The sequence below is a fragment of the Meriones unguiculatus genome, chromosome 1, assembly GCF_030254825.1.
Source record: "Meriones unguiculatus strain TT.TT164.6M chromosome 1, Bangor_MerUng_6.1, whole genome shotgun sequence".
In the NCBI taxonomy this organism is placed as follows: Eukaryota; Metazoa; Chordata; class Mammalia; order Rodentia; family Muridae; genus Meriones; species Meriones unguiculatus.
In genome coordinates this window covers 25798845-25826693 of record NC_083349.1, presented here as the reverse complement: position 1 = coordinate 25826693, position 27849 = coordinate 25798845, and the positions used below count along the sequence as shown (strand labels likewise).

The 27849-nt window shown below is 55.4% G+C and overlaps 2 protein-coding genes across 5 annotated transcripts; one reads left to right on the top strand and one right to left on the bottom strand.

Annotated features, from left to right (window-relative positions):
• Positions 1 to 217: 217 nt before the first annotated feature.
• Plcb3 (phospholipase C beta 3) lies at positions 218 to 15965 on the top strand. The gene is made up of 31 exons (XM_021642276.2): positions 218 to 489; positions 2905 to 2982; positions 3153 to 3221; positions 3303 to 3443; positions 3689 to 3768; positions 3850 to 3903; positions 3997 to 4072; positions 4185 to 4285; positions 4797 to 4963; positions 5042 to 5188; positions 6187 to 6427; positions 6614 to 6698; positions 6780 to 6966; positions 7593 to 7798; positions 9236 to 9332; positions 9410 to 9494; positions 9705 to 9829; positions 10440 to 10594; positions 10686 to 10847; positions 11450 to 11549; positions 11632 to 11736; positions 11916 to 12007; positions 13418 to 13571; positions 13649 to 13684; positions 13807 to 13999; positions 14363 to 14510; positions 14615 to 14691; positions 14788 to 14877; positions 14963 to 15020; positions 15230 to 15316; positions 15398 to 15965. Exons 1-31 carry the CDS (start codon positions 391 to 393, stop codon positions 15599 to 15601), a joined length of 3699 nt encoding a protein of 1232 aa, XP_021497951.1. The 5' UTR covers positions 218 to 390; the 3' UTR covers positions 15602 to 15965.
• Positions 15966 to 17666: 1701 nt separating this feature from the next.
• Bad (BCL2 associated agonist of cell death) lies at positions 17667 to 27541 on the bottom strand. 4 transcript variants are annotated; one of them, XM_021642288.2, is made up of 4 exons: positions 26580 to 27541; positions 25971 to 26150; positions 18680 to 18870; positions 17667 to 18153 (listed from the first exon to the last, which is right to left on the bottom strand). In XM_021642288.2, exons 1-4 carry the CDS (start codon positions 26695 to 26697, stop codon positions 18028 to 18030), a joined length of 615 nt encoding a protein of 204 aa, XP_021497963.1. In that variant the 5' UTR covers positions 26698 to 27541; the 3' UTR covers positions 17667 to 18027. The 4 variants fall into 4 exon arrangements, with proteins under 4 accessions (XP_021497963.1, XP_021497964.1, XP_021497968.1 ...); XM_021642289.2 differs by lacking the exon at positions 26580 to 27541 and adding an exon at positions 26395 to 26539; XM_021642293.2 differs by lacking the exon at positions 26580 to 27541 and adding an exon at positions 26421 to 26510.
• Positions 27542 to 27849: the final 308 nt, after the last annotated feature.

Genomic DNA, 27849 nt, shown 5'->3' with positions numbered 1-27849 from the left:
GTGCCGTGGCCCCAAGCTCTCTCACTTTATCTAAGACCCCAGAAAAATTAAGTCCTACTGAGCCCACCAACAAAGACCCTCCCGCCCCCCGCAACTCCGCTCCATCCTCCCTCCGGCTGCAGTCACAGCCCCGACCGCCAGGGGGCGCCGCCGCAGTCCGGGCCGTCAGGCCGCGGTGGGAGGGGGCGGCACCGCCCGACGGGGCGGGGCCGGGCGGGGGCGGGGCCGGGCGCCGAGTCTCCGGTCCGTCCGGGACAGACTGGCTGGCGGGCAGGCGGGCGCTGACGCCGCGGGGCCGGAGCGGGCCGCGCGGGAGCGTGTGGGGAGAGCAGCGGCACCGTCGGTTCCCGTCGGGGCCCCGTAGGTCCCCGAGCCGCCCCTGGCTTGGCCATGGCAGGCGCCAGGCCCGGAGTCCACGCGCTGCAGCTGGAGCCGCCCACCGTGGTGGAGACCCTGCGGCGCGGGAGTAAGTTCATCAAATGGGACGAGGTAAGAGTGGTTGTCCCCTGCCCTGCCAAGATCGGAGGATTCCTTCATTCACATTCGGCTGGATGCCAGGGACCCCCGCTTAAGTGTTGCTTGACCATGGCACCCCCCCATTCCAGCCTTGCTGCACTCCGGAAACTTGAGTCCCCTGTCCTCTTGGTAATTGAAGACTTTGTTCCCCCCCGCAACCTGGTCCTTCAGCTGTGGTCAGTTAGGCTCTCCACTCCTTGGCGTGGAGACTTTGAACCCCAGTAAATCCTGTCCCTCTTCTCACACTCTTTCCCAACCTTGCCAGATGAATTCTGGTTCTGGTTCTGGTCCCCAGATCCCTGCGCCTGGCACTGGACTCTCGGGGCCATAGGGCATCCTTGTCCTGGGTGGGGTGCCACTGGGATCCCCCTCTTCCCAGTGCCGCGCCTGAGCAGTTCTGTTCATCACTCTTCACCCTGCCCTGGTTGGTACCCCTTCGCCCCGCTTCTGGACAGCGAGCTTTCTGTTCAGGTGGGAGCACCAACTCCTTACTGGAGACTTCGCCCCTTTCCAGGTTCTTCCAACTCTGGGAACTTTGCTCCCCACTCCTTAACTTAGTGACTTTGAACCCCAATAAATCCTGGCCCCCATTTTTACTGCTTTTCCCCTGGTACTTTCCCGATGCCCACCTGCGGCTTCTTATCCAGATCCTACATCTCACCCACGTTTTCGTACCGTTCTCTCCCCTGCCCCCTGGGCCCCTCGCTCCCTAGGGCCTCAACCCAGCGGCCTGAGCTTCCTTACTGTTCCTTCCCAGTTGGGCCATAGGCCTGGAAGACGCTAGGTTTCTTTCCGGCTGGGTGGGGCAGGAGTGGGAACTAAGGGGAGGGACTGGGGGCGTGGCTTTAGCGGCAGGTGTGCTGGGCAAGGGGTGCCTAGGCACCCCAGAGGCCCCAGGAGACCCCTTCCCCCAGCCTAGCCTAAAGGGAAAAGTTTCTCCTTTTCCTTGCAGTGTGATAAACCCAAATAAGGAAGTGGAAACAGGGAGAGGGCCTGGGGTGGGTGGGGGTGCTGAACACAGTTTGGAACTGAAGAGCCAGGGTCCCGGGTGGCCTTTGGAGGCTAGGCCCCTGAGGACGGTATCTCAGGGGCTCCAGGGACAGTACCCACTAATTTTCCCCTTTCTAGCACTTCTTGAGGCTGTGTAGGCAGGCCCAGGGCAAGGTTTGGAATCTCCTGGAGAGGTTGGGACCCAGTGTCTGCCTGCCGTTAGAGTGGAAGGATTATGAATCCCATGGGTTTAGGGCCCTGTGTCCCCAGAACAGCTGCTGTCCTTTTGTAAACCAAGACTGCATGGGTGGGGGCTGTGCAATCCCCTTTTCCCAAGAGAGATACTGAGGCCTCTGCTGTGACGTTGACGATGAGACCAGGAGCAGGGGTCCTGCAGGGGTCATGGCTTTCTGTTTCCCAAGTCCTAAGACTTTGCTAGTATACCTCTGCAAAACCTGACTCCTCAGTTTCCTCCTGGGTAGGAGGGAGTTATGGCAGGACATACCTCACAGGACTTTGGGGAGCATGGGGAGGGGCTTTTGAAATTCAGGATGTAGAACTGGACAAGGTTCACAGTTGGGGCTGTGGGACTGGGAGTGTGCACTGCTGGTGGCAGGACTGTCTAAGCAGCCGTTTGGGGGTTCGAATCCTCTTTTGGCTGAAGGGGAGTTCTGCTGACTGGAGTGTAAGTCCTGGCTAGTCCATAGCGCATGGTATAGCCCTGGGCATCAGTGACAGAGTAATTTTCAGAAAATGGGTATATTCCTAGTATCCTGCCCTCTGTCAGTCCCCAGAGGGCTGTTAGGAAGAAGATTAAACTCCCTGCCTAGTCATCTGGGGGGGGGGGCTCTTCTATAAGATGGGTGAGCCTAGAGGCGATGGGGATCGAATAAGGTACAGTATGGTGGATGATGAGCTTTAAAACAGATCTTAGGGTGGCCAGTTACTGGGAGGCCTCAAGGGACACAGAAAGGCTTCAGATGCAGGCTCCCAAGCCTCTCTGCTCTGATACAGTAGGAATGTGCCAAAGTAAAGGGGGCTGTGAGGCAGAGGGTTCCAGCACCCCTGACCTCCCAGGCATTCTGCGGAAACCAAGGCTAGGATGGGCTCCTGGAGGCCTCCACAGCACTGTCAAGGGCAGAGAAGAAAGGAAAGCACAGGAGAGGGTGTGGCAAAGGCTGGGTGATGGGGCCAGCATAGCTAGTAGCCTATGGGATAGAACCTCAGGGCGGAGGGGAAACTGGGTGGGGCGTTGGGGGCTGAGCCTGTGTGCTATGCTAGTCTTCATCTCCAGGAGCACCCATAGGCTGGAGGTGCTTCCTCGTGGGTCCCTGGCAGGAACCCAGCCTACCCCAGCTCTCACTCCAGGGCCCCTTTGTTCTCTTGTACTGCCCTCAGGAGGCCTCCAGTCGGAACCTGGTAACCCTGCGTGTGGATCCCAGTGGCTTCTTCTTGTACTGGACTGGACCCAACATGGTGAGAGTGGTGCCGGTGCTGCCGGCTCTGGCCCGTATGGGTGACCTCTGCCCAGTCCCCTTGTCCTGGGGGTAAGGCCTAGCCAGGGCATGGCCATTCTCCAGCCTGGGTGGGAAGATTAAAGTCCCCTCGTACTTCTTAGACATAAACCTTGGCTCTGGTTTCCCCAGGAGGTAGACACATTGGACATCAGCTCCATCAGGGACACAAGGACAGGCCGCTATGCCCGCCTGCCCAAGGTGAGAGATAAGACCTCCTACTGACAGGGTTGTCAGGGGACAAGACACTCCTTCTCCTCACCCTTGGCTTTCACTACACAGGACCCCAAGATTCGAGAAGTCCTGGGCTTTGGGGGCCCTGACGCCCGGGTGGAGGAGAAGCTGATGACAGTGGTGGCTGGGCCAGACCCAGTAAACATCACGTTCTTGAACTTCATGGCTGTGCAAGATGACACAGTCAAGGTGGGTTGGGGTCAAGAGACAACCCAGGAGGGCAGATGCTTCACTAGAAGACATTATGTAGCCCAGGCTGGCCTCAGGGCGATTCTCCTGCCCAAGTTTCTCAGGTGTGGGCATTACAGGCATGAGCCACCACGCCCAGTTGTGTCCTCTTGATGTTATATACACCAGACCCTCTTCTGGATGTAGGCTGTGGCCGGGCTAGCCCCTCTGTCCCCTTCACCTCTTCCCTGTGTGCTAATTCCCAGGTCTGGTCCGAGGAGTTGTTTAAACTAGCTATGAACATATTGGCTCAGAACGCCTCCCGGAACACCTTCCTGCGGAAAGCGTGAGCCATGGGTTACCCAGGGGAGCATTGGGGGTCCAGCTGACCAGTCTTCAGATCTGACCCTTGCACCTGCTTCCCCAGATACACGAAGCTGAAGCTGCAGGTGAACCAGGATGGACGGATTCCGGTCAAGAAGTGAGCACCCCCTTCCCCTCAGCATCTTCTGTCCTGCCCTGACCTTGGTGCACTTTGCCCCCCACTGACCCTGACCCCTCCCGCCTGCATCAGCATTCTGAAGATGTTCTCAGCAGACAAGAAGCGGGTGGAGACTGCGCTGGAGTCCTGTGGCCTCAACTTCAACCGGGTGTGTGGGGCCGGGGCCAGGGTGAGGGTGGGGCAGGGTGGGGTGTCATAGCGGGTGCCCACTTTCTGGAACTGGCCACCTTAGGTTCTCACTGCACGCTCCTCACCCTCAGAGTGAGTCCATCCGGCCCGATGAGTTTTCCTTGGAAATCTTTGAGCGGTTCTTGAACAAGCTGTGTCTGCGACCAGATATTGACAAGATCCTGCTGGAGATGTAAGCCCCTGGGAGTGGCTCCTGTAGGCTGGCCTCTGCCTCTGGCTTCTGCTCAGTGAAGAGGGGTTCAGGTGGGCGGGTTTGTGGTGCCAGGGTGAGAAAGGAGGGAACTGCCCAGGGTACTCATGTGGTTTCTGGAGCTCTCTGGCCCCTTTGCCACAGGGGCCCACTCAGGATGTGACCCAAGGGGCTCAGACATGTGGTGGGACCTGCCTGAGCCACCATAGTGTGAGAGGCCAGAACCAAGACTAGTGCTGGGGTCTAGAGACTCAGAGTGTGGGGCTGAGCAATTAGCAGCTTCTAAAGCCCTTACGAATGCTGATGCTAGTCTGTCTTCTGCTTGATAGTGTTGAGTTGTCAGGAGAGAGGATAGGGAAACTGAGGCCCGGAATACCAATCTGTGGCTGCTGAAGCTAGGGGCAGGCCTTCCCACTTCCGTCTCCCAGGGTGAGGGCTTAGCACCAGGTGGGAGCCGAGCCTATAGCCTGACCCAGCTTCTGGGCCCCTCCAGAGGTGCCAAGGGCAAGCCATACCTCACCCTGGAGCAGCTCATGGACTTTATCAACCAGAAGCAAAGAGACCCAAGACTCAATGAAGTGCTGTACCCGCCGCTGCGGCCCTCACAGGCTCGGTTGCTCATCGAGAAATATGAGCCTAACCAGCAGTTCCTGGAGCGCGGTGAGCGGCTAGTGGCAGTGGGGCAGCGGGGGCGGGAATGGACCAAGCCCAGCTGACCTGTTGGTACCCCATCCCCAGACCAGATGTCTATGGAGGGCTTCAGCCGCTACCTGGGAGGGGAGGAGAATGGCATTCTGCCTCTGGAGGCCCTGGATCTCAGCATGGACATGACACAGCCACTGAGCGCATACTTCATCAATTCCTCACACAACACCTATCTCACTGGTGAGAGAGAGAGCGAGCAGGGAGCAAACCCGCCCACATCCTCTGCCCTCACGTGCTTCTCCTGTGGGGGACAAGCTTTCAACCTGATAATTCATTGGCTAACTCTGGGGAAGGGGCAGGAGCAGCCCCCTTGCCCTTGAGTCAGTTTCTCTGTGGGGTGGTGCCTCATGGGTGGGTGTCTTGAAGTGTCCTTGGGGAGGGACTGAGGCATATCTGTTGGCATTGTGCAGGAGTAGCCTGTACAGATGCCTGGACAAGAAGGAGGTGGTTTTAGAAGTAAAAAAGGGCTGAGGGTGCAACTCAGGGATCGAGTGCTGGTCTACCACGTGCATAGACCCAGGAGACGCAAAAAAGGAAGCCAGGGGATGGGTGGAACATGGGCCTCCAGGCAGGCACACGGTAGGATTCGGCCTGTGAGGGAAGGCTGGAAAGCGGAGGCAGGTCTGGAAGGCTTCCCAATTCCGTGTGAATGGCAAAGAGTTTCTTTGGACGGCCTGAAGCGGGGAAGCACTGGGCCCTGGGAGGTCGTCAGAGGTTCTGTGGAGATTAGGTTGGAGGCAGGGAGGTGCTCCCCCTAGGCAGGAAGGTGTTATGGCTGGTGCGGGCCGGGCATGGGTGGCAGGAGTAGATACAGTAAATACTAGTTAGGTCCTAGGGAGCTCTGGAAGGTAACTCGGAGCCCATAGTTCAGGCTAGTGGGGCAGTGCTGGGGGTGTTTTGTGTGAGAGAATGTGAGCCTTGGGGGAGGAGCCAGCTGGGTCTGCTATTGAATGCCCACTCTGTGCCCACCTGGTGAATGCCAGGGACTGGGGTTTAGGATGTCTGCGCTTTCCTTCTGGGGGAGGTGGTGCTGGCTCCACAGTGAGTGGAGGACCAACAGGCTGGCCAGAGTGTACCACCTGGAACTGGGCTATGTTAGGGGCCTCTCTATCCCCAGTCTGGGTTGGTCCCACATGGAGCTGGGTGGCCAGTGGATAGTGACCCTGCCTCACCTGCAGCGGGCCAGCTGGCTGGGACGTCGTCGGTGGAGATGTACCGCCAGGCACTGCTGTGGGGTTGCCGCTGTGTGGAGCTGGATGTATGGAAAGGACGGCCACCAGAGGAAGAGCCCTTCATTACCCATGGTTTCACCATGACCACTGAGGTGCCATTACGTGATGTGCTGGAGGCCATTGCTGAGTCAGCCTTCAAGACCTCACCCTATCCTGTCATCCTCTCCTTCGAGAACCATGTGGACTCGTGAGTGGGCCTGCCCGGGGCATCTCTAGAGAGCCCTCTGAGGGAGGGTAGACCCCAGCGCAGCCCTCGTGCTTTAATGCTTTCATCACTTCTGACCCTGGGGATGCTCACCCACTCTATAGGCCTCTGGCCTGAGCTGCCTCAACTTCCCCTGGGAACCTCAGACCTCTGACCTTGTCCCCACAGGGCAAAGCAGCAGGCCAAGATGGCTGAGTACTGCCGCTCTATCTTTGGGGATGCGCTGCTCATTGATCCACTGGACAAGTACCCGGTATGGGGGGCTTGGAGTTAAGGCAGGGTGTATGGAGGTGAAGGGTGACTGAACAGGTCCTGACTTGTCCACACTGCCCAGCTATCTGCAGGCGTTCCCCTGCCTAGTCCACAGGACCTGATGGGTCGTATCTTGGTGAAGAATAAGAAGAGACATCGGCCCAGCACAGGCGCCCCAGACAGCTCAGTTCGCAAGCGGCCACTGGAGCAGAGCAACTCAGCCCTGAGTGAGAGCTCAGCCGCCACAGAGCCCTCCTCACCTCAGCTTGGTATGGCCTGGCCTGACCTCCAGCCCTGATCCTAACAGTGACTTAACCTCTTACCCCATTGTCTCCATCACTTGGCCCCTGACCTCCTTTCTTACCACCTCTTGGCTGGGTAGTGATCTCGCAGCCCTGACTTCCAATGTATCACTGCTGTCTGGCCAGGGTAGGGCTTTGGATTCTGACCTTTGACCTCATCGAACCTCTTCCCTTGGGCCCCAGACACTTGATTCCCTTGGGCCCCAGTCAGTAACCTCTACTGACTCTGTTCAACCAGCTACTTAAAATTTCAGCTAACCTTTGCCCAGTCACTTTATTGAGGTCCATCATCACGTGACACTTCACTGCTCACCCCAGTAATTCCTGCTGGGTATGGCTCTGGGGAGCCCAGTTTGCAGCCCCACTATGTTACTGGTTAGCTGCTATTCAGACTGTTCTAGTTCCCTGCTATATATAACTGTGACCTGTGACATCTCTGGGCAACCACAGCTTTAATGCTACCCAGACCTTGACCTCTACCCTCTCCCAAAGCTGTACTCGTCTAAGAGGGCACACCCTACCCCTACTGAGCACAACCTTCAGGCCTCAGCATGAGTCTGTGGTTTGACATCTGACCCTTGGCCCTCGGACAGGGTCCCCCAGCTCTGACAGCTGTCCTGGCCTAAGCAATGGGGAGGAGGTAGGACTTGAGAAGACCAGCCTGGAGCCCCAGAAGTCTGTGGGTGAGGAGGGCCTCAACCGGGGACCTAATGTTCTCATACCTGCTGACCGAGAGGATGAGGAGGAAGATGAAGAAGAAGAGGAAACCACGGATCCGAAAAAACCCACCACTGATGAGGTGAGGACCACAGGCGGGTTTGCTGAGCACCTGCTTGGTGGCAGCCATTGTGCTGGTCGTTTGCTCTCTGGGAGCTTGGTGCATGTTGGCCCCAGTTTAAGCAGGTGCGCGAATGAGTATGCAAGAGTTAGGATGCAAGTCAAAGCAGTAAAAGCTAGTAAAAGCAGCTGCCTCTACATGCCTGTCCCCCTTACATATAAATAAACAAATAAAATGCAACAATAACAGCTAGCCAGGTGTTGGGGAACACGCTTTTAATCCTAGTCTTGGGAGGCATGAATAGGTGGATCTCTGAGTTTGAGGCCGGCCTTTCTACAGAGTGAGTTCCACAACGGTCAAGGCCACACAGAGAAACTGTCTCAAACAAACAAACAGAGCGTGCCGGTGCGTGCCATTAATCTCCGTGCTCAGGAGACAGAGGCAGCTAGATCTCTAAGTTTGAGTTGAGCCTGGTCTACCTGCACAGTGAGTTCTAGGCTATCCAGAGCAACATAGACTGTCTCAAAATAAATAAATAAAAATAATTATTAAAAAAAATGAGTATTAGAGAACAGGACTGGCAAGATGACATAGCCAGCGGTGGTGCTCACCTGGTGGCCTGAGTGTGACACCCGGAACCCAAGGCAGAAGGACAGAACTGACGCCCAGAGCTTGTCCTCTGATCCACGTGTGTACACTGTGGCAGCAAGTACCCACACTTACACACTCTCTCTCTCTCTCTCTCTCTCTCACACACACACACACACACACGAAAGTAGTAAATAGAGTTAAGAGTTTAAATAAGCTGGAGAGATGGCTCAGAGGATAAGAGCACTAGCTGTTCTTCCAAAGGTTTAATTCCCAGCAACCACATGGTAGCTCACAACCGTTTATAATGAGATCTGGTGTCCTCTTCCGGCATGCAGGCAGAACAGTGTATACATAATAAGTTAATAAACTAAGGAAGAAAAAAGAAAGGAAAAAAAAAAAAAGAAAATACTGAAAAAGAAGAGTTTAAGTAAAAGAGGATACAGAATTGCAGAGTCAGGAAAAGGGACTGTGCTGTGGCGGGAAGCTGAAGCAGACAGACTTAAACCTAAAGAGGTCAGACTAGCAAGTGCCAAGGCCCTGTGTCAGGAGAGACTAGTACAAGAAGAGGGGGTTTCAAGGGGAATTCTGGGGCGTAGAGGTGACAGAAAGGTCACTGTGGCTGTTGTGGGAGGGTAGATTTGAGAGAGCCCCTGAGTTGGGGAGGGTGTGTGTGTGTGTGTGTGTGCACGCGCGTGCGCAGGCCAGTGAGAAGCCTCTTATCAAGGTGATATGCCATCTTACAGGAAGCTGCTGGGCAGTATGACTGCAGGTGTGGGAAAGGGCCAGCCCCTCTTTTGTGTGTGGGTGGGGGGGCGGGGAGCAGTAAGGGACATCTGGTAATGCTGACCTTGAGTTTGGGGCCCGCAGGGCACAGCCAGCAGTGAGGTCAATGCCACCGAGGAGATGTCGACACTTGTCAACTACATTGAGCCTGTCAAGTTCAAGTCCTTTGAAGCGGCTCGAAGTGAGTGGGGATGGGTGACGGGGAGCTGGCCCTGCCCGGCCTTGCCAGGTATTACACCTTCCCTCCACCACCCCCAGAAAGGAACAAGTGCTTCGAGATGTCATCCTTCGTTGAGACCAAGGCAATGGAGCAACTGACCAAGAGTCCCATGGAGTTTGTGGAGTATCCTCCCAGTCACTGGGCCCTGGAATGGGGTCAGGCAGGGAGGATGGCCATATGCGTGGGGTCCTCAGTAGGTTGAGGTGTGAAGGCCTGGGGCAGCAGGGACAGCTTTGCAGGGAATGGGATTCTGAGAGCCTCGGGATGGGGCCAGAGGTGGAGACTGGCAGCGGGTGTCTCTCGCCCCCTTATGGCCCTGACCACCAACCACAGATACAACAAAAAGCAGCTTAGCCGCATCTATCCCAAGGGCACCCGTGTGGACTCCTCCAATTACATGCCTCACCTCTTCTGGAATGTGGGTTGCCAGCTTGTTGCCCTCAACTTCCAGACCTTGGGTGAGCTCTGGCCCTCTCACTTAGAGTTTTTATTGGTGGGGAAAAAACAATGTGACCAAAAGCAACTTGGGAAGGAAGGGGTTTATTTCATCTTACCGTTTCCAAGCCTATCACTGAGGGAAGCAAGGTCAGGAACTGGAGCAGAAGCCACGGAGGAATGCTGCAGTTGGCTTGCTTCTTGTGGCTTGCTCAATCTGCCTGAATGCAGCATCCAGGACCACCAGCCCGGGGGTGGCCCACAGTGGGATAAGCCCTCCCATATTAACAAAAAAAAAAAAAAAAAAGAAAGAAAGAAAGAAAAAAGCACCACAGGCCAATCTGGTGAGAGGCATTTTCTCAAATGAGTTTCCCTCTTCCAAAGCGACTCTGGTTGGGGTCAAGTTGACATAAAACTGGCCAGTACATCCTCCTTAACCCTGACCCATCTTTAACCCAGACTTTGTCCTGAGCCCTCCCCTTAGCTGATTCTGTGGACCCTCACCTGTCTAGTTGTTCTTGAACCTGGACCCTTGAGTCCATTTGAACCCATCATCCCTGGTCCTGGGCTTTGAACTCTGGCTGACCGCCCCCCATTAGGCCACCTAACTGACCCTGCCTATGTTGCCTACAGACATGCCAATGCAGCTCAACGCAGGCGTGTTTGAGTACAACGGGCGCAGTGGGTACTTGCTCAAGCCTGAGTTCATGCGGCGGCCGGACAAGTCTTTTGACCCCTTCACCGAGGTCATCGTAGATGGCATAGTGGCCAACGCCTTGCGGGTCAAGGTGAGGCCTGGGCGGGGTTGGGCCTAGGGTTTTCTGAGGGCAAGACACGCAGCAGCTGCCTTACTTTCTTTCCTGGGCTGTCCTTCCCCAGGTGATTTCGGGGCAGTTCCTGTCTGACAGGAAGGTGGGTATCTATGTCGAGGTGGACATGTTTGGTCTCCCAGTTGACACAAGACGCAAATACCGCACACGGACATCTCAGGGGAACTCATTTAACCCTGTGTGGGATGAGGAGCCCTTTGACTTCCCCAAGGTGAGTCCACATTGTAGCATGCCAACCACCCTGATTTGCCCGTGCTCTCAGTAGGGGTCAGGCCCTGGGAGTGACTGGTGGTCAGAAGATGGGAAGGGCAAATGACCTTCCAGACCCTGGGTCAGGCTTGGGTTCCCTGTCCTCTTCTGAGTGACAGGTGTGATAAGGAGAGACAGGGGCTGTAGGGTAGGGATGATGACAGCATGTCCTATTTTGTGTCATTCTGTTCCTTCTCTACATGAGGAACAGACACTGCCTGCCTCATCTCCAAGGCAGGGAGCGCTTGCCAGAGACCACAGCTACAAACTTGATCTCCCTCGTAATGTGTCATGGGAATGTGGCCTCTACTCTTGACCTGGTTGAGGTGTGTCCTGAATTTATACACATGGCTCAGAACTATACTGAGTTGCTAAGCAGGCCATGATGTGACCTGTCTTGTCCTATGGATCGCCCTGAGGGCTTCTGGTGTTCCTGCCTCAGGACTCTTAGTGGTCACTGGTCCTCCCTTGAGCTGGGCTTCGGTGCTCTGAGGGTGAAGCCTTGGTGGCTGTGGTATAATGGTCTTAGGTCTACCCCATGGCTCAGCAGTCTGGGCTCCACAGGTTGTGCTGCCCACGCTGGCCTCACTTCGAATTGCAGCCTTTGAGGAGGGTGGCAGATTTGTTGGGCACCGCATCCTGCCTGTCTCTGCTATTCGCTCAGGTGAGTCCTCGGGTATTGGGTGGCACTGGGGTGGCTTGGGGATTTAGCCAGGCCTACCCACCTTGCTGTCCTGCCCACCCAGGATATCACTATGTCTGCCTGCGAAATGAGGCCAACCAGCCACTGTGCCTGCCTGCCCTGCTTATCTACACTGAGGCTTCTGACTACATCCCAGATGACCACCAGGGTGAGGCAGGGTGGTAGGCCACAGCAGGAGCCAGAAGGGTGGGGGCTGGGGTTGGGCAATGGCTAAATTAGGTGCCCCAGTTCAAGCGGTGTCAGACTTCCCAGCCTTGGAGCCCTGTGCTGGCAGGAAGAGTGTGGCCTGGGCTTTGGTCTGAAGACTGGGCCTTCTGCTTCCTCTAGACTATGCAGAGGCCCTCATTAACCCCATCAAACACGTCAGCCTGATGGACCAGCGGGCCAAGCAGCTGGCCGCTCTCATTGGGGAGAGTGAGGTAAGTGGGCCCACAGTGGAGGTGGGCAGGGCTAGGCCCACCATGACACTAGAGACCAGTGGACAACTCTTCCACAGGTACCCCCAGCTCCCAGCCCTGCCATCTGATGCCTCTCTCCAAACTATGCTGTTAAGTGTCTTACTGCAGACCCTGGTTTCATGTCTCACCAGCCCAGCTCATGCCTGGGAAGCCTGCTCCCTTTTCTGGGTTCTTTTGTCTCATTCAAACCTGGAAATGAAGTCAAGTGGCTGCTAAGTGCCAGCTTGCTGCCAGGCCTAGAGGGAGGTCAGTCACATCCTTGGCTCATTGCCATGTTCCTCACAAGAGATGGGACACTGAGGCTATGGGAAGTGGCTCGGCCTCATACAGCCTGGCTGGGATCCCAGTGCATTTTCAGCCCCGAAAGCTTGACCTTTCTGCCATGTTGCACAGGGGTGTTGGATGGCTTGCCATGGGCGGAAGGGCTATGGGTTTTTGCTTCTGTGTGTAAACATGTTGGTATGTGTGTACATATGTGTGTCTGTGGTTTTCTAGAGACACACTTCACCTTATTTTCGGAGGTAGGGTCTCTCATTGAACCAGACTGGCTGGCCAGTGAACTCAGGGGATCCCCTTGTCTTTGCCTACCCCAGCACTGGGGCTATAGGCACGAAGGGATCTGACCACAGGAACTCATGCTTTTATGGCAAACACTTTGCTGAGTCAGTCAGTTTTCTAACCCCTTACCTCTTCTCCCCCAATGCTGGATATGGATGGAGCCCAGGGTCTTAAGCAGGCCAGGCAAATGCTCTGCCCGCAGCTCCAGTTGTGGACTCTTGAAAGAGGACATACCCAGTTGCACTGATTTGCGTTGTGTCTAGACTGGATTTTCTCAAGCCCCAGGTGGGGTCAGAGCCTGGGGTTTACATACACTGGGACACTGGAAGCCAGAAAAGCCATGAGGAGATAGCGGCTTCAGTGGGAGGTGTCAGGAGCAGAGAGAGGTTCAGCCACATGTCCTGACCCAGTCCCCATGGGGCCTGTGGCGGCCAGGAAAGAGATGACTGCAATTAGGGCTGTGAGGAGCTGTTAGTCGAAGAGACTGGTGCCCGCTCTGCAGTTGCTTCCTTTGCTGATTAAATCAGCAGCTGAGCATCCAGGAGGAGGACAAACCACCAGGCAAGGGAGGGAGGGACAGAGGGAGGACTCTTGGGGCTGGGCCAGGCTTTTCCAGAATCATCTGAGAGTTGAAGACATGCAGTGATCTGGTAACAGCCTTCCTGGCTGCTGTGAACAAGGGTCTAGGGCGCCTGTTGTTTATCTCCTCATTGTGCAGGCAGAGGGAGCTGGTAGGGGTATAGGGCATCAGGTGGTGGAAGGACCCAAGAGGGATGGAGAGAACATCTTTAGAAAGGGCATTCTCCCTTACAGGCTCAAGCCAGTACAGAGACTTATCAGGAGACCCAGTCTCAACAGCCAGGGTCACAGGTCTCCTCCAACCCCACACCTAACCCACTGGAAGCTTCGCCTCGATGGCCTCCAGGCCCTACCACCTCCCCCACTAGCACCTCCCTCAGTAGCCCAGGTAAGGGACAGCCTGTGCTACGGGTGGGCCAAGGGGAGCCAGATCCCTCAGCTTCTCACCACGGCTCTGCTTTCCAGGGCAGCGAGATGATTTGATTGCCAGCATCCTCTCTGGTAAGAGGTCTAAGCTGGGGCATGATCACCTGGTGGGCATCAGCCCCACCCAGCTCAGCCATGCCTGGCCCACCTCGGGCCCACCTTGCCTGCTACCCTGCCTCCTTTGCTCCCCCTTGCAGACGTGACCCCTAGCCCTCTGGAGGAGCTCCGAAGCCACAAGGCTATGATGAAGCTCCAGAGCCGGCAGGATCGAGACCTGAGGGAGCTGCATAAAAAACACCAGCGCAAGGCTGTGGCCCTCACCCGCCGCCTCCTGGATGCACTGGCCCAGGCCAGGGCTGAGGGCAAGTGCCGGCCCTCCCCCAGTGCCCCGTGAGTGCCCTGCAGCCTGTTGTCACCTGTGTGGTGTGCTGACAGCAACATTGGAGGGAAGTGTGCGTGTGAGTCTCCAGGCTGGGTGGGCATGCTCAGATGACAGGGAGGTGAAGGCAGGCTCCCATACTGGGTCCTCACTCTTTCCTGGGAGTTCCACCTCTTCTGAAGTTCCCCCGCCAAGAAACAGGAACCCAACTCCTGTGTGGAGCTAAAGAACAGCTGCTGACCCCTGCTGGGCCTCTTGATTTGCATAGCATACTTCACCTGGCTGGTGCCTGCCACTGCCTGCTGGCATTGAGCCCTATTCTAACTGTCCTCCTATACCAAGACCTGGCATTATTGAGAAAGTTCTCCCTACAGGGGCAGAGCTACCAATGAGGACATGGAGGAGGAAATGGAAGCCAAGCAGTATCGAGAGTTCCAGAACCGACAGGTACAGAGCCTGCTGGAGCTGAGGGAGGCCCAGGCAGATGCAGAGACGGACCGGAGGCTGGAGCACCTGAGACAGGTGAGAGGGGCGTGTGGTGTTGGCAGGGAGAGTCAGCTTCCTGTGTGGACCAGGAAGCTGCCCGCATCGGCCCCACGTTACCTTCTGGCTGCCTGCCTCCCCAGGCTCAGCAGCGGCTCAGGGAGGTTGTCCTGGACGCACACTCAACTCAGCTCAAGAGGCTGAAGGAGATGAATGAAAGGTAAAGACAGAAGATCCTGTGTGAGTGGAGTGCGGTGGGACTCTGGCGCCCAGAGCCCCGCCTCTGACCCAGTCCTGTCCCTCTTTGCTGCTGCAGGGAGAAGAAGGAGCTTCAGAAGATCCTGGACAGGAAGCGCAACAATAGTATCTCAGAGGCCAAGACAAGAGAGAAACACAAGAAGGAGGTGTAAGTGTGCTGGGGCCAGGCGCCATTGAGTGAGGGGAGGCAGGGAGAAAGCCTGGGCACCCAGCCATCCCTTTCACCTCTGCAGGGAACTGACAGAGATTAATCGGAGGCACATCACGGAGTCAGTCAACTCCATCCGACGGGTGAGTGAGCCCCACCTCTCTTCCTGGCTTGGTGCCACATTGCTCTCCAGAAGGCTCCTAATGCCTTTATCCAGGGACTGCACCCACCGACATCCTGGGATATGAATCATATCCAACACTTTTAGTGTCCTTGGGAGCGCCGACCCCCCCACCATTCAGCGCCCCCAGGCCTTGCCCTCCCTCAGCTCAACTCTTGCCCTCCTTTACAGCTGGAAGAGGCCCAGAAGCAGCGCCATGAACGCCTCGTGGCAGGGCAGCAGCAAATCCTCCAGCAGCTAGTGGAAGAGGAGCCCAAGGTGAGGCCCAGAGGAGGCGGACAGGCGGGTGGCGAGGGGGCTGGGCAGCCTGGCCCCTCCGGGACACTCATCCTCTTGCAGCTGCTGGCCCAGCTGACCCAGGAGTGTCAGGAACAGCGGGAGAGGTTGCCCCAGGAGATCCGTCGGTGCCTGCTCGGCGAGACTTCAGAGGCGCTGGGGGACAGCCCCCTGGTGGCCTGTGCCAGCAATGGTCATGCGCCTGGGAGTGGTGGGCACCTATCTGGAGCTGACTCGGAGAGCCAGGAGGAGAACACCCAGCTCTGAACTGGCTAAGCAAGAGGTGGCCACAGGACTGGGTGGGCACTGGGCTGTGGGTAGAAGACACTAATGCTTTGGTTTTTCTTTTTTGTTAACCTCTTATCTTTAGAAATTTTATTTTTTTAAAATCTGAGGCAAATGCCTCACACTAACCCCCGTCGTTTCCTTGGGGCTTCTTTGGTCCTTAGCCTCCCTTCTAACTCCAGGCCTCTAGAAATGGCTGGGGCTTATACTCCACTACAGTCGAACAAGATGGTTGTCCCCCACTCCCAAGGAGCAGTAGCTGGATGCAGCCCTCAAGTCCCGGGGAGTAGAGGCCAACCCTTTATATGGGGATTTTTTTTACATGAATAAAAGCGGACTTCAGGGACCCTGTGTACAGTGTGGTTGGATGAAAACTTTAGCTTTGGTACCGCCATTTCCTTTGGGGCCTCAGTTTACTCATCTGTAAAATGGGGTTAAGCCACTGGTCAGACTCCTAGCAATTTCAAGGTTTGAACTTGGCTGCCTTGCCCAAGATCCACGGTGACCTTCCCTGCTAGAGGTGGCTCTGGCCTTCCTGCCTCTGCTCTTAAGCCCCATTAGTCTCTTCTCTTCAGCCTTTCCCTGCCTTTCTTTGCTCAGATCCTGCTTCAGGAAGCCTTCCCTGTCCCCCTTTCTGTTCTCTCTGACCTAAGCACCTGGCGTCTTCTGCCAGGGCTGCTGGGGGCCCCATACAGGGACGGAGTGGCTGACTGGAGCTGAGTTTTCAGATTGGTGAGAAGGTCCACAGCTCTTACGAGAAAGGAACTTGCTGGCCGGGCTCTGACACGCTGTGAATGCCCTGTGGCCCCTCACCTGTGAGGGAGACCCTTTGCCTGTTTTACAGATATGGAGACAGGCCCGAGTGGAAGCTGCATTTACTGGGCTAAGTGGAGACCCGATGGGAGGCTGGATGGCCTGCATGCTAGCTCTGTGCTACAAGGTCTTCAGCAGCCTGGAGGATCAGCCAAGAACACCAGAGACCCTGTGGCAAGAGGATGGGCCAGGCTCTGCAGCTGGGGCAGGCTGGCACTTCTTCAAGGCCTCTCCCAGCTTCCTGGCGGTTGGGGACTGGCTGCTCCCTCCAGAGGAAGGCAGCCTCTTATCTGGGCTTATCTCCTGCCAATGAAGTGTTTTCTTTGCTTTGTTTTTGTTGCAGCCCCAGGCAAACAGATTGGGTAGGGAAGGACAGAGAAACTGGGTGGCCAGAGTTGGGCTTCTGATCTCCTTGAGATTCCTACCATTGCCCAAGTCACCTTCTTCGGCTGTCAGACCATGTCCTGTTCCCAGATCTGCCACTTTCCTGTATTCCATGTCCCATATCGCTGACTGGCTGACCTCCATTTTCCCAAACACCCCCTTTGGGCTAGGGTCCTCAAAAGCAAGCTAAGTCCCAACATACTGGTGTGTCCCTCTGCTAAGTGTCAGTCCCAGACACAGCCTCACCTTCAAGTCTGACCTACTCCTTGAGGCCCTGCCATGGGGGCCACCCCCTCCCATGTTCCGGGAAGCAGAGTTGTGGCGCAATTTGTCTGCATATCCAGCGCAAAGCACTGGCCTGGGCTATAGGGGTGCCAATAAATCTCTGAACTGAGCTCTGGGCCCTGCTCCAGGTCCCCGTGAGAAGCTTCTCCGTTCCCTAGCGATCATGCTGCCCCGCCTCGCCTGCCCTGCCAGGTCCCTGAGCAGCGCTGGCCCCAGGCCGGTCACACAGTAGCTGCTCACAAGGACTGACCCAAATAGACGCAAATGACCGCCCCCCCTGCCCCGGGGGAGCCTCGACATGGTTTGCAGATCGCTGAATTCCGGAGGCCCACGGCTCCCAATTACCATATTAGAGATAAGGGCCTGGCAGTCCCAGGGGTCCAGCCACGCTCCGCTCCCTCCCCAATTCCCAAGTCCAGCGGCCTGACTCTGCCGGTCGCCTCGACCTCTTCTGGGTCCTTAGATAGAGGCTGTTTCCCCTACGTGTAACACGAGTCTCTCTTTAAAACTATCAGCGCTAGTAGTCTGATTTGCAGAACCCCAAACGAAGGACAGAGACGCGGCGGCACAGGCGCGGCTTTATTATAAAGCACTTTTGGGCGACCACGGGTCCCCAGTTCGGTCAATTGGGTAGTAGCCCATTCACCGTTTACCCGGGCTCGCAACTTAGCACTGGCGCCTGAGGGCAGCAGGGTACCGGAGAGGGGAAAACAGCCACTTCCGGAGGCTGGGGGCGGGTGGGAAAACTTGAAACTCCCAACGAGAACCACCCCTTGATAACTATTGCACGCACCGGAAGGGACTCAGCTCTCCTCCCAGTTTTAGGGACACAGCAATTCCCACCCCTTTTCCCCTAAGGCCTTGGAAGACTTCCGCCCACATACAATATGGCGGGAAAGGGTCGAGTTCCGGGAATGTAGAGCAGATCACTGGGAGGGGGCGGAGCCTCCTTTGCCCAAATTTCGATCCCACCAGGATTGGATAATGCGCGTCCAGCTGGCGCTTTGTCGCATCTGCGTTGCAGTGCCTGCGCTCTTTGGGCGAGGAAGTCCCTTCAGAGAAGGAGGAGAGTTAAATGAGTGAGCCTCACCCTGGCTCCCCGAATCAGGTCTCCCCACCACCCGCCTCTTAGTCGGAATACAGCGTCACCAGCGGGCAGAGACGCGGGAGGATGAGAGTGCCGGGACCCTAAGTGAAACCACAGAGCCAGAGAGCTAATGTTTAGAGGATGGGGCTGAACTCAAGAATTTCAAGTGGCTCAAGAAGTTGGGGAAGGCCTCAGATACCTGAGGGTTCAGAATTTGGGCCTGAAGCGGATCTCTATTACAGATCCCGGTTCTCGTAGCAGTCCGGCTGTAAAAGAGCCCTGGACTACAGGTGCCCACAGATCCGGGGACTGGGGGCGGGGCTTCGGACAAAGGAGGAAGAGGGAGCTCCCTGGACTACGACGTCCCGGCATGCCATACAATACGAGAGAACCTGGTGGCTCTGAAACTACAAATCCCGACATGCCATAGGTCGCAGGCTGGTCAGGCGGCAGAGGGTGCAGGTCTTGTCGCACCTAACGCTGACGCTCACCTTGAAAGAACCCTCAAACTCATCGCTCATCCTTCGGAGCTCGCGTCCATAGCGCTGCGCAGCCCAGAGATTGGGGGGAGCCGAACGCGAGCGGCCCCGAAAGGGGCTGAGCTCCTCCTCCGTCCCTTCATCCTCCGCGGCCCCCGCGGGATATGAACTGTGGCGACTCCGGGTCTCCGCGGCTCCAGCGCCTGCAGAAGTCAAGGGGGGAAGAGGTGTAAATCGCGACCCCCTATGGTCCGCACCACCGCCGCCCTCGAACAGACCCAGGCCCTCTTTTGTGAATGGAGGGAGCTCAGAGGGCGACTGTGAGAAATCGAGTTAACGTCCACAAATCCATGCCCAGTGCTGGTAATGAAGGACGCCTGTAGTGTACAAACGGGCATTCTACTGTGCCTTTCACAAAATACGGGCGTAAGATAGTACTACCACGGTCCCAACAATCCTTAAGTAGGAAGGTCTGCTGCTGCTCCGTCTTTGCTGGAGTCTTAGAGAACGCTCTGCACCCCCCTATTGCAACTCTTCTGGAGAATGTGCAGAACTGGTGTGGGGGCACCCTGCTTTATTTTTCTGAGACTGTTTTTCTGAGACAGTTTAGCATTTGGGTGCTAAACTATCCTACCACCTGGTTCTATAGACCAAATATGGAAGTTCGAGCTGGGCATGGTGGTTCATATTTATAATCTCAGAACTGGTGGAGGCAGGAGGTTGAGTTCAAGGCCAACCTACACTACAGAACATGTAGTCTTTTGTCTCACAAAGTGTGTGTTTGTGTGTGGGGGTGCAGACACAACACACAATGATAAAAAGGTATTCAGAGAAGTCAAGGTTACTCAGGTTAACAAATGTTAAGCCCTGAGGTCACAAGTCCTGGGCTCAGAACCAGAGCCCATCAGCCTGTGCAGCTCTTGCCTTGCCCAGCCACCCTTCAATTCCAACTTAAGTTTCTTCTCTTCCTAGGTGAGGAACAGCCTCACCTAGGCTACATACTATCTCACCTGTGTGAAGGTCACGTCCGAGTGTAGCCATGCCCTGTGAGCTGTGAGGGCATTGTGGGTGATTTGCTGCTCTAATCTGGGTATCTTGGGCCATCCTTATTTCTGCCATCTGTAACCCTCTGTCAGGATCAGTGAAGCCTCAGAACCACTCCCAGGGGCAGAGTCCAGAACTAAGCACAGCCTGCTGCCTACACCCAGGTGTCTGCAGGGAAGTCTTGGGAGGAGGTAAAATTGCCCTCAGGTTTGGGGGTGGGGGTGATTGGTATATTTGCCTCCCTCTCTCAAAGGTCAGCTGGCAAAACTCTGCAGCCTGAGGACCCCTACCAAATATGTAACAAAAAGCCAGAGGTAAGGAGGGGATCGTGGTGAAAGACCTGAAGTGGGTCTGCTCAACGCATCCGGCCAGCACAGACTACCACTGTTTATCTACACAGTGCTTCCACTCAGTGGGTTCACTTTGTGATGCTCAACACGTTGCCACGATTCCCTGGCACCTTAGTGCACCTTTCTCTGTGGCACGGGACAGCCTGTCTCTCAGAGTCACCATGAGAACAGATAAGACAGGAGAGCGCTCCATCCTGTCCCTTGAGCACCCATTGGCTTCTCGGCTCCGGTGTGGCAGATGTGGAGTCCTCCCCATCTTACCCAGAAGGAAGCCAGACACTGACAGGAACATGCCTGAGTCTCTTGGTGGCGCCTCACCCTGAATAGTGAAATGTCAGTTCAACTGGACCTGAGCCCTACAGCCACATCCGCTGGGTGCTGCGCAGGTGGCGGGAAGGACAATGGCTTCCAGGTGGTCTTGGTCTGAGCTCAGTCCCATCTCATTCCCCAAGAAGCAAAACAAGGGCGGGTGAGATTGCTCAGCTTGTGAAGGAGCTTTCAGTCCAAGCCTGATGACCCAAGTGGGAGCCTTGGAATCCATGTCAAGGGAGAAAGAAAATGACCTTCACAAACTGTTTTCTGACCTGCACTAGCACTTAGATACTAACACATGTGCCCCCTTCCCTGAACAAATCTGCTTTCATCAGCAGTGTTAAAATCCTCATTTAGCACCAGGCATGATGCAACCTTTAATCCAAGGCAGAGGCCAGCCTGGTTTACAAAATGAGTTCCAGGGTGGCCAGAGTTATATACAAACACTGTCTCATTAAAAAAAAAAAAAAATCCTCTGTTTGAGGACCTGGGTTCCATCCCAGCACCTCACAACCAACCAATCAATCAAGACACTGATCAGGTCGGGCTGGACGCTTCCCTTGGATTGATTCATTTGGTTCTCATATTATCAAGGAAGTTCCTCATTTTACGGGGACGAAACTGAGGCAAACAGAGTCTGCAACTTACCCAACGTCACACCAGAAATGACAAAAGCTGGTGCCAACAGCCAGTCTACCTCCGGAGTCTGTGTTCCTCTCATGCGCCGGCCTTCCTTCAGCAGCAGCACAGACCACTTTGGTGGCCCAATTTGGACAAGTCACTTTCTCTCTCCCCAACTAGTGTCAGCTATGCCAAGAGCCTATGCTGTGGCATGGAGGACTGCCAGTTACTAAAGGCACCCAGCAATGTCAAGCACCTCGGCAGGAAGTGACACCCGTTTGTGTCAGAAGTCTTTTCACTGCTGGATGAGACAGGGTCTCAGGTGGCGGAATGCTGGCCTCACGCTCTGCTCCTCCTGCTCCCACTTCCCAGCTGCAGTCTATGTGCTGCTGAGGCCGGAGGACCGGACTGCCTGCACACTAGGTTGGTATTCTAAAACCCGAGCTGCATCTCCAGCCCCTTAATGGGATTTTAAAAGATATCTTTGCATTTACTGGAAAGAACCTGGGGATTCTGTGATTTCCTCGGACAAAGAGGGTGGGTGGGGTGTGGCCCAGACCCGCCTCAGTCCCTCAGGGGAAGGGATGGGTGGCTCCTCTCTGAGCGGACGGACGCTGGGACGCTCGGAGCTGCCCTCCTATGTCACCCTCCCATACAGACTGGGGTTGGGGGAAGTGGAAAGAGACTGGTTGATATGCACCTTTAGCTTTAAGCTCCTTACCTACAGGACTTCTGGGTAAGCAGGTGTGGCTGAACCAGCAAATTCACAGTGCAAGAAGCATCCTAGAGACCCAGAAGGTAGGAGAGAACTAAACTCCTAAAATTTATCCTCTGACCTCCATATATGTCTTTATACACAATAAATAAATTAAATTGTTTAAAACAAAACAAAACAAAACGCCGAAAACATGGCGAGGAGGAAAAGAGTAACAAAAACAAAAACAGTGGTGTCCCAGAGGCTTCCAAGCACAGTGAGGCCCTGCCCTCAGGCGGGGCGGGCTACTCTGCCTGCCTCATCTCCACAGTGGCCTGCCCAGACCTGTGCAGTAGCCTTGAGGAAAGTTATGTTACAGTTCCAGCCTGGGGCCTTACCTGGCCACGCTCTGGCCAGGCATTCTGTCAGGGCCTCTGTGACACCCCAGCTTGCTCAGAACTGGATTCACAGATAAACGTCCCTAACAACGCTTCTTCCCACCGTTGCTTTACTCGGTAACACTGACATTTCAATTTCATAAAAATTTTCCCTGTTAGAACAGTTTGTTCCCTGGATTTTTTTCAATAGATAAAAGCTGTGGTAGCACACGCCTTTACTCCAAGCCCTTGGGAGGCAAGACAGGAGGAGTTCGAAGCCAGCAGACCTAGTTCTAGTACAGCCGGGGCTACACAGACAAACCCTATCTCGAAAAATCAAAATCAAGAAGGAGCTGTTCCTGGAGGTGGTGTAAGCCTGCAGTTCCACTGCTTGCTAGCTGGGTGTCTGAGGCAGGAGGGTTGCTTAAACCAGGAGGAGTTTGGGCAACACAGTGAGACTTGTCTCAACGGCGGTAACAAAGGCTGGGGTTGTGGTTCAGTGGGAGAGTGCCTGCCTAGCAAGCTAGAGGCTCTGGGCCCAGATCTTACAGCCTCAACATACAACAAAAATAGTCCTAGCTCCAGGGCTGTGCAAAAGCACAAAGGATTTGGCTCATGTCTGTGGCTTCCCAGTCCCTGTTCTAAACCCAACTATGCCTACCTTAAACCTTCAATAGCTTCCTGCTGTCTAACTGTATACCTTCAAGCCTTGAGTCTAACCCGGGCCTCATGTTTGCCTGGCAAGAGCAGTGGGTGTTCGAGGTACTGCATGGGTGGCAGCCCTTCTACTGATGAAACCCCTGGTCTGCAGAGAATGAGCCAATTCACAGCAACAATGATAACCACAACCATGGCAGTAATAGGGTATAGGCCTCCATGACGCTTCTGTGCCAGGCAACTTCTAAGTATTGTACATATGAACTCAGGTGCCCTTACTGTACCCTGTGAAGAAGGATCGGTTCTATTCCCATTTTACAGATGAGAAAATTAAGGCAGAAGCAGTTAACCTCTCAATTGGCACTTAAAGGGCCCTCCTCAGCTGCTGCAGTCTGGCCCAGAGGCCAATCATGGCTGCTTCTCCTATTTTATGGCCTTCCTCCTCTTTCCGTTGTCCCAGGCATTGCCCTAGGAATGCCCCTAGCCCATGGGCCTTGGTTCAGGTAGTCAGGAGACACAGGACCAGAGTGAGCTGGTTCTACACACAGAGATGGCCAGAAGTTCCATGGCTCTGGCAGATCTGACACTTGCAAATAAATATCCTATGGAAGTCACTTGTGTTGCTATGTTTTGCTGGGACAGAGTCTCAGTAGCCCAAGCTGGCCTCAAAGTCATCCGCGCTTGGGGCTGAGATTATAGGCGTATACTATCACACCAGTTCTGCTTTTGAGATCATTGAAAATTAAATTAGCTAGCTTTCCCTTGGCTGTTTCCCCTGGAGGTCCTTACTCACAGCCACCATTCCTTCACGGACCTGGGGTGCACCTCTCTCTGCTCCGTGATACAGCAAGCCTCACTTCCACTGCCCTTTCTAAAGCTGTTTTCAGAGCCTGTCAGTACCTCCCTGTGGCATGCCTTAGGCTTATACACACATTACACTGAACCTGAGTGGTCCTCCTCATCTCCGACTACTTCATCCTGTTTCCTGCTTGCTCTTCCTCCTATGACAGTGTCCCATCCCTCTTCCTAGTGTCTCATTCCATGGCATAACATTGGCCCTGTCACTTCATCCTAGTATGATGACAGCGAATTGCCACCTCCTTCCTGTTGGAGCAACCTCATGGTATAGGTATAATACCCAAGGCAGTGCCTCTCATTGGGGCTTGGCCGGCTTACCCCACAACCACCATTTCCTCCTCGCACGTACCCTTCAACACCCACTCCTGGCTGGCAGTCACAACCACTACTCAGCTCAACTCCCTGCGGCTCTCACCAGCAGTCTCTGGAATCCCACCTATATGTCTAAAAGTTCCTACCCAATCTTCCTCCATCTCTCTCTTCCATCTGCCAAGGGTGCTGGGTGTCCTCCTTAGCACCTCTTTCCTTCCCACCCCACACCCAGCCTGTCACTGTCTTCTTTACAGACCTAGGGCTGGGATGCTGCTCAGAAGAAAAGCACTTGCTCAGCATGCAAAGGCCCTGGGTTCCATCCCAGCACTTGGAAGAAGGAACCAAAAAACTCTTCCCAGGATTTCAGTCAAAGTTTTTCTTACAGAAGTCTTCAAGACCTGTGCAGACTAAATTGACAGAGCTCCACTGGCCCTTCTATACCTCTCCCCACTTGAGGCCCTGCTACCCAGGAGCACTTTTTGTCCCGAGGCCTCCTAACTTCTTCTCTTTGCCTGAGACAAAGGCATCAGAGCTGCTAGCTCTCGGCCTTACCTTTATGGCTGCTCTTTCCTAAGGCCTGCCCTGACCCCCATGGTAAGACACCCATCAGTCACTCCATAATCCTGGGATTCTGCTCTTTACCCACAACACGCATGCTCTCCTGAGCATTGACAGTAGATGGTCTGTCCCACCCCTCTAGGACATGAAGGAGGAGCCAGGTAAGGGCAGAGAATGGATGGGAGCTAGGAACAGAAAAAGAACAAGCAAGATATCTTTAATCCCATCACTTGGGAGAGGCAGAGGCAGTCAGATCTTTGAGTCTGACGCTGGCCTGGTAGAGCAAGCTCCAAAACAGCTAGGGTTACACAGAGAAACCCTGTGTTGAAAAACAAACAAACAAACAAAAAAAAAAAAGAAGAAGAAGAAGAAGAAGAAGAAGACGAAAAGAAAGAAATCTGGGCTGGGTAAGGCAGCACACACCTTTAATCCCAGCACTCAGGAGGCAGAGGCAGGCGGAGCTCTGTGAGTTCCAGACCAGCCTGGTCTACCAAATGAGTGCAGGACAGCCAGGGCCACACAGTAAATTCCTGCCTCAAAAACAAAACGACGACAACAAAAAAAAAAAAGAAAGAGGAAGAGAAGTGGAGCTGTGTGGGGCTGGAGAGATGGCTCAGCGGTTCAGAACATTTACTGCTCTTGTTTAGGATGTGAGTTCAGTTCTCAGCAGCCATCTGGGCAGGTCACATATGGGACAGCCTTCAGCTCTAGGGGCTCCAACACCCTTTTCTGGACTCCAAGGCTTGTACATGCATACACAGGCACACATATACACACAATTAAAAGAAAAAGTGTGGAATGCAAGGCACGGTGGCCCACCTGTGATCCTAGTACTTGGCAGATAGTTGGGAGGATCAGGAGTTCAAGGCTACTCTCAACAGCAGGTTTGAGGCAGCCCCTGGGATACATGAGGCCTTGAAATTTAAGCTCCAGCAAGCTAGTGACATTCCTGGTTGAGTTCAGATTTCTGCAGCTGTACAGGAGCAACAGTGGGGAGTGCAGTGTACTGAGAAATAACTAGTACCTTCCAGCGCCTCTCCCTCCATCATGGCTCAGGCTTTCCAACCTCACACTGGTCTTCTGCCAGTCCCATCTATGCAAGAACAGTCTTGCTCTGGGTGAGCCGCAGGGGTCACCTACTGGCCACTGAAAGGCCCTATTCCAGGCACTGTGAAGTCTTCCGACAACACCTCTTAAAGATGACCTTAGGAAAGCCACTTCCTCTTTGGGGATCTATCTGCCTCCCACTGACGTCTATCCTGGGGCCATAATCAGGGAGTCTGTTTTGAACATCCAGTGAATCAGCTTGATCATTAAAGACATGCCATACATTTCTGTGAATTAACCAGGTGGTCTTACAGTGGTGGGGACAGTTGGTTTGTAGAAGGGGCAGTTTGGGGCTCAGAGCTATCTGGGGCTTCCCCACAAGTCTTCAGGAAGTATGGCTGCAACAGGGATGTAAGGGGCAACTGAGTGAGGGACAAGAGACAGGCAAATGATGATGGTAGTCGGGAACCTACCTCCATGATGACTGCTGTTGACCGCCCGTCCCTGCTGATGACCGACGCTCCCCAGGAGACCTGGGGCCAGGTAGGGACCTGGCTGGTCCTCAGTGAGGCTAGGGCCCAGGCCCCTATCTGTAGTGCTGGAGTCTTCCTGCTCACTCGGCTCAAACTCTGGGATCTGGAACATACTCTGGGCTGTAGAGACAAGGTAAGAAGTACTTAGTACACAGCTAGGCAAACAGTGAGATGAGAGGCGCCCCTGGCTTCCCTCTCCCACGGGAACAGCCCTCAACCCCCACCAGGCCCACCAATCTTCCCAATCCCTCATCTGTCTGCTGGGTCTGGCCTGGCTGTCCCCGGAGTACTAAGTCTCTCTTCAGAGCTCGGTCCAGGCCCTGGTGCGTCCCGCCTGCCCGTTATGACCGCGAATAGGTCTCACCCCAAGCCCGATCTCGAGGCCCCTACCCCGGGCCTGCCTCCTCCCTCTAGTTCTAAGGGTGCCTGGCCCTAGTTTCCTGGGCGACGGGAACTGTCACAGATCTGACCCAATCAGTTCTCGAAGTAAATCCCGGGTTGCTCTGGAGGCGGGGCCACCCCAAGCCAGGTCCCACCCCTGCCGTCGACCTGCTGGTCTCCACCGCCTTCCTCCCGCGTCGCTCCCTAGGCTCCGGATTCCGGGATCCGACTTCCTCACGCCTGAGGCGTGTGCAGGAGCCAGCGAGGGCTGCTTTGGGGTTCCCATTTGGATCCTGGAGGCCTGCTTCGGCCGATAAGTCCTCCAGCCCCTCTGGGCCCGAATTCCCTCCTAGAAAATGGGGCTAATGACACCTCCCTGGGGAGCTGGTGAAAACTCTGTAAACAGCTCAGTGACTACTTGTAGAGCCGTCCACTGAAGCTCGGCCGTCGGATGCAATGTTCGCTGCGATGGCTATTGCTCCCCCTGGACAGAGTGATCGGGATGGGGAGACTGGCTCCTTCCTACTCCTCCAGGTTGTGGAGGCCTCGCGCTGCCCACCTTGGGGACCACTCCCCGTGCCATCTCAGAAGCTCTTTCCTGGCTGGATAGCCGCCCGGGTGCGGGAAAAGGGACAGGGCACCCAGGAGGGCGATCCGTGGGGATCTATGGGCCTCTGCTGCCAGGACAGGTGCAAGTGCCCGTAGGCCGAAGCACGGGGTCCCGCAGACAGAAGCTAGGGGGCGGGGCCCGGTTGCCATCTTTGTTGTGGGCGGAAGTTTCCTTCAGAGACTTTGCGGGGAAGTCGTTGCCGCCCCCATAGGGGCACGCTGATCTCGATCTAGGCTTGGGGATCTCAGTGTAGAAAATGGTGGTCGCTTTAACATTAAGAGCGGACGGCCCAGGGCACGGGTAACCCGGGTGCTTGCTGCGTGCGGACTGATCTCCGCCCGCCTCTCGGACGCCCGCCGCCATCCGTAACCCCGGACGCCCGCCGGCAGCGCACCTTGCGCCGATTCTCCAAGAGATGCACGCCGGGCGAGGCGCACGGCTTCGGAGTCTCAGCTGGCCGCTACGCACTTTGCGTAGCGAACGACGCCCGCGCAGGCGCAGGAGTGGGGCGGAGCAGCGGGAGCCGGGGAGCTGGAGCCCGGTGTCCCAGCGACCGGATCCCGCTTCCCCAGCAGCGGCCTGAGGACCTGACATCGACTTCCTCTTATTCACCGGGGCTGAGGGTGGACGCGGTGGGGAAACAACGTCTGGAATCTTGAGGACAGAGGAAGAAGCCCCCAATCCGGATTATTGGAGGGGAAAGAGCAACCAAGCTTGGGGAGGGGGAGAGCGGGGCGTTGGGCGCCCCCGCAGTGGCCGCTGCCCTAAGCTGACGGGCATCGGCCGGCTCTCCCCCTCCTGCCAGCCGGACACGAGCGACCAAGGCCA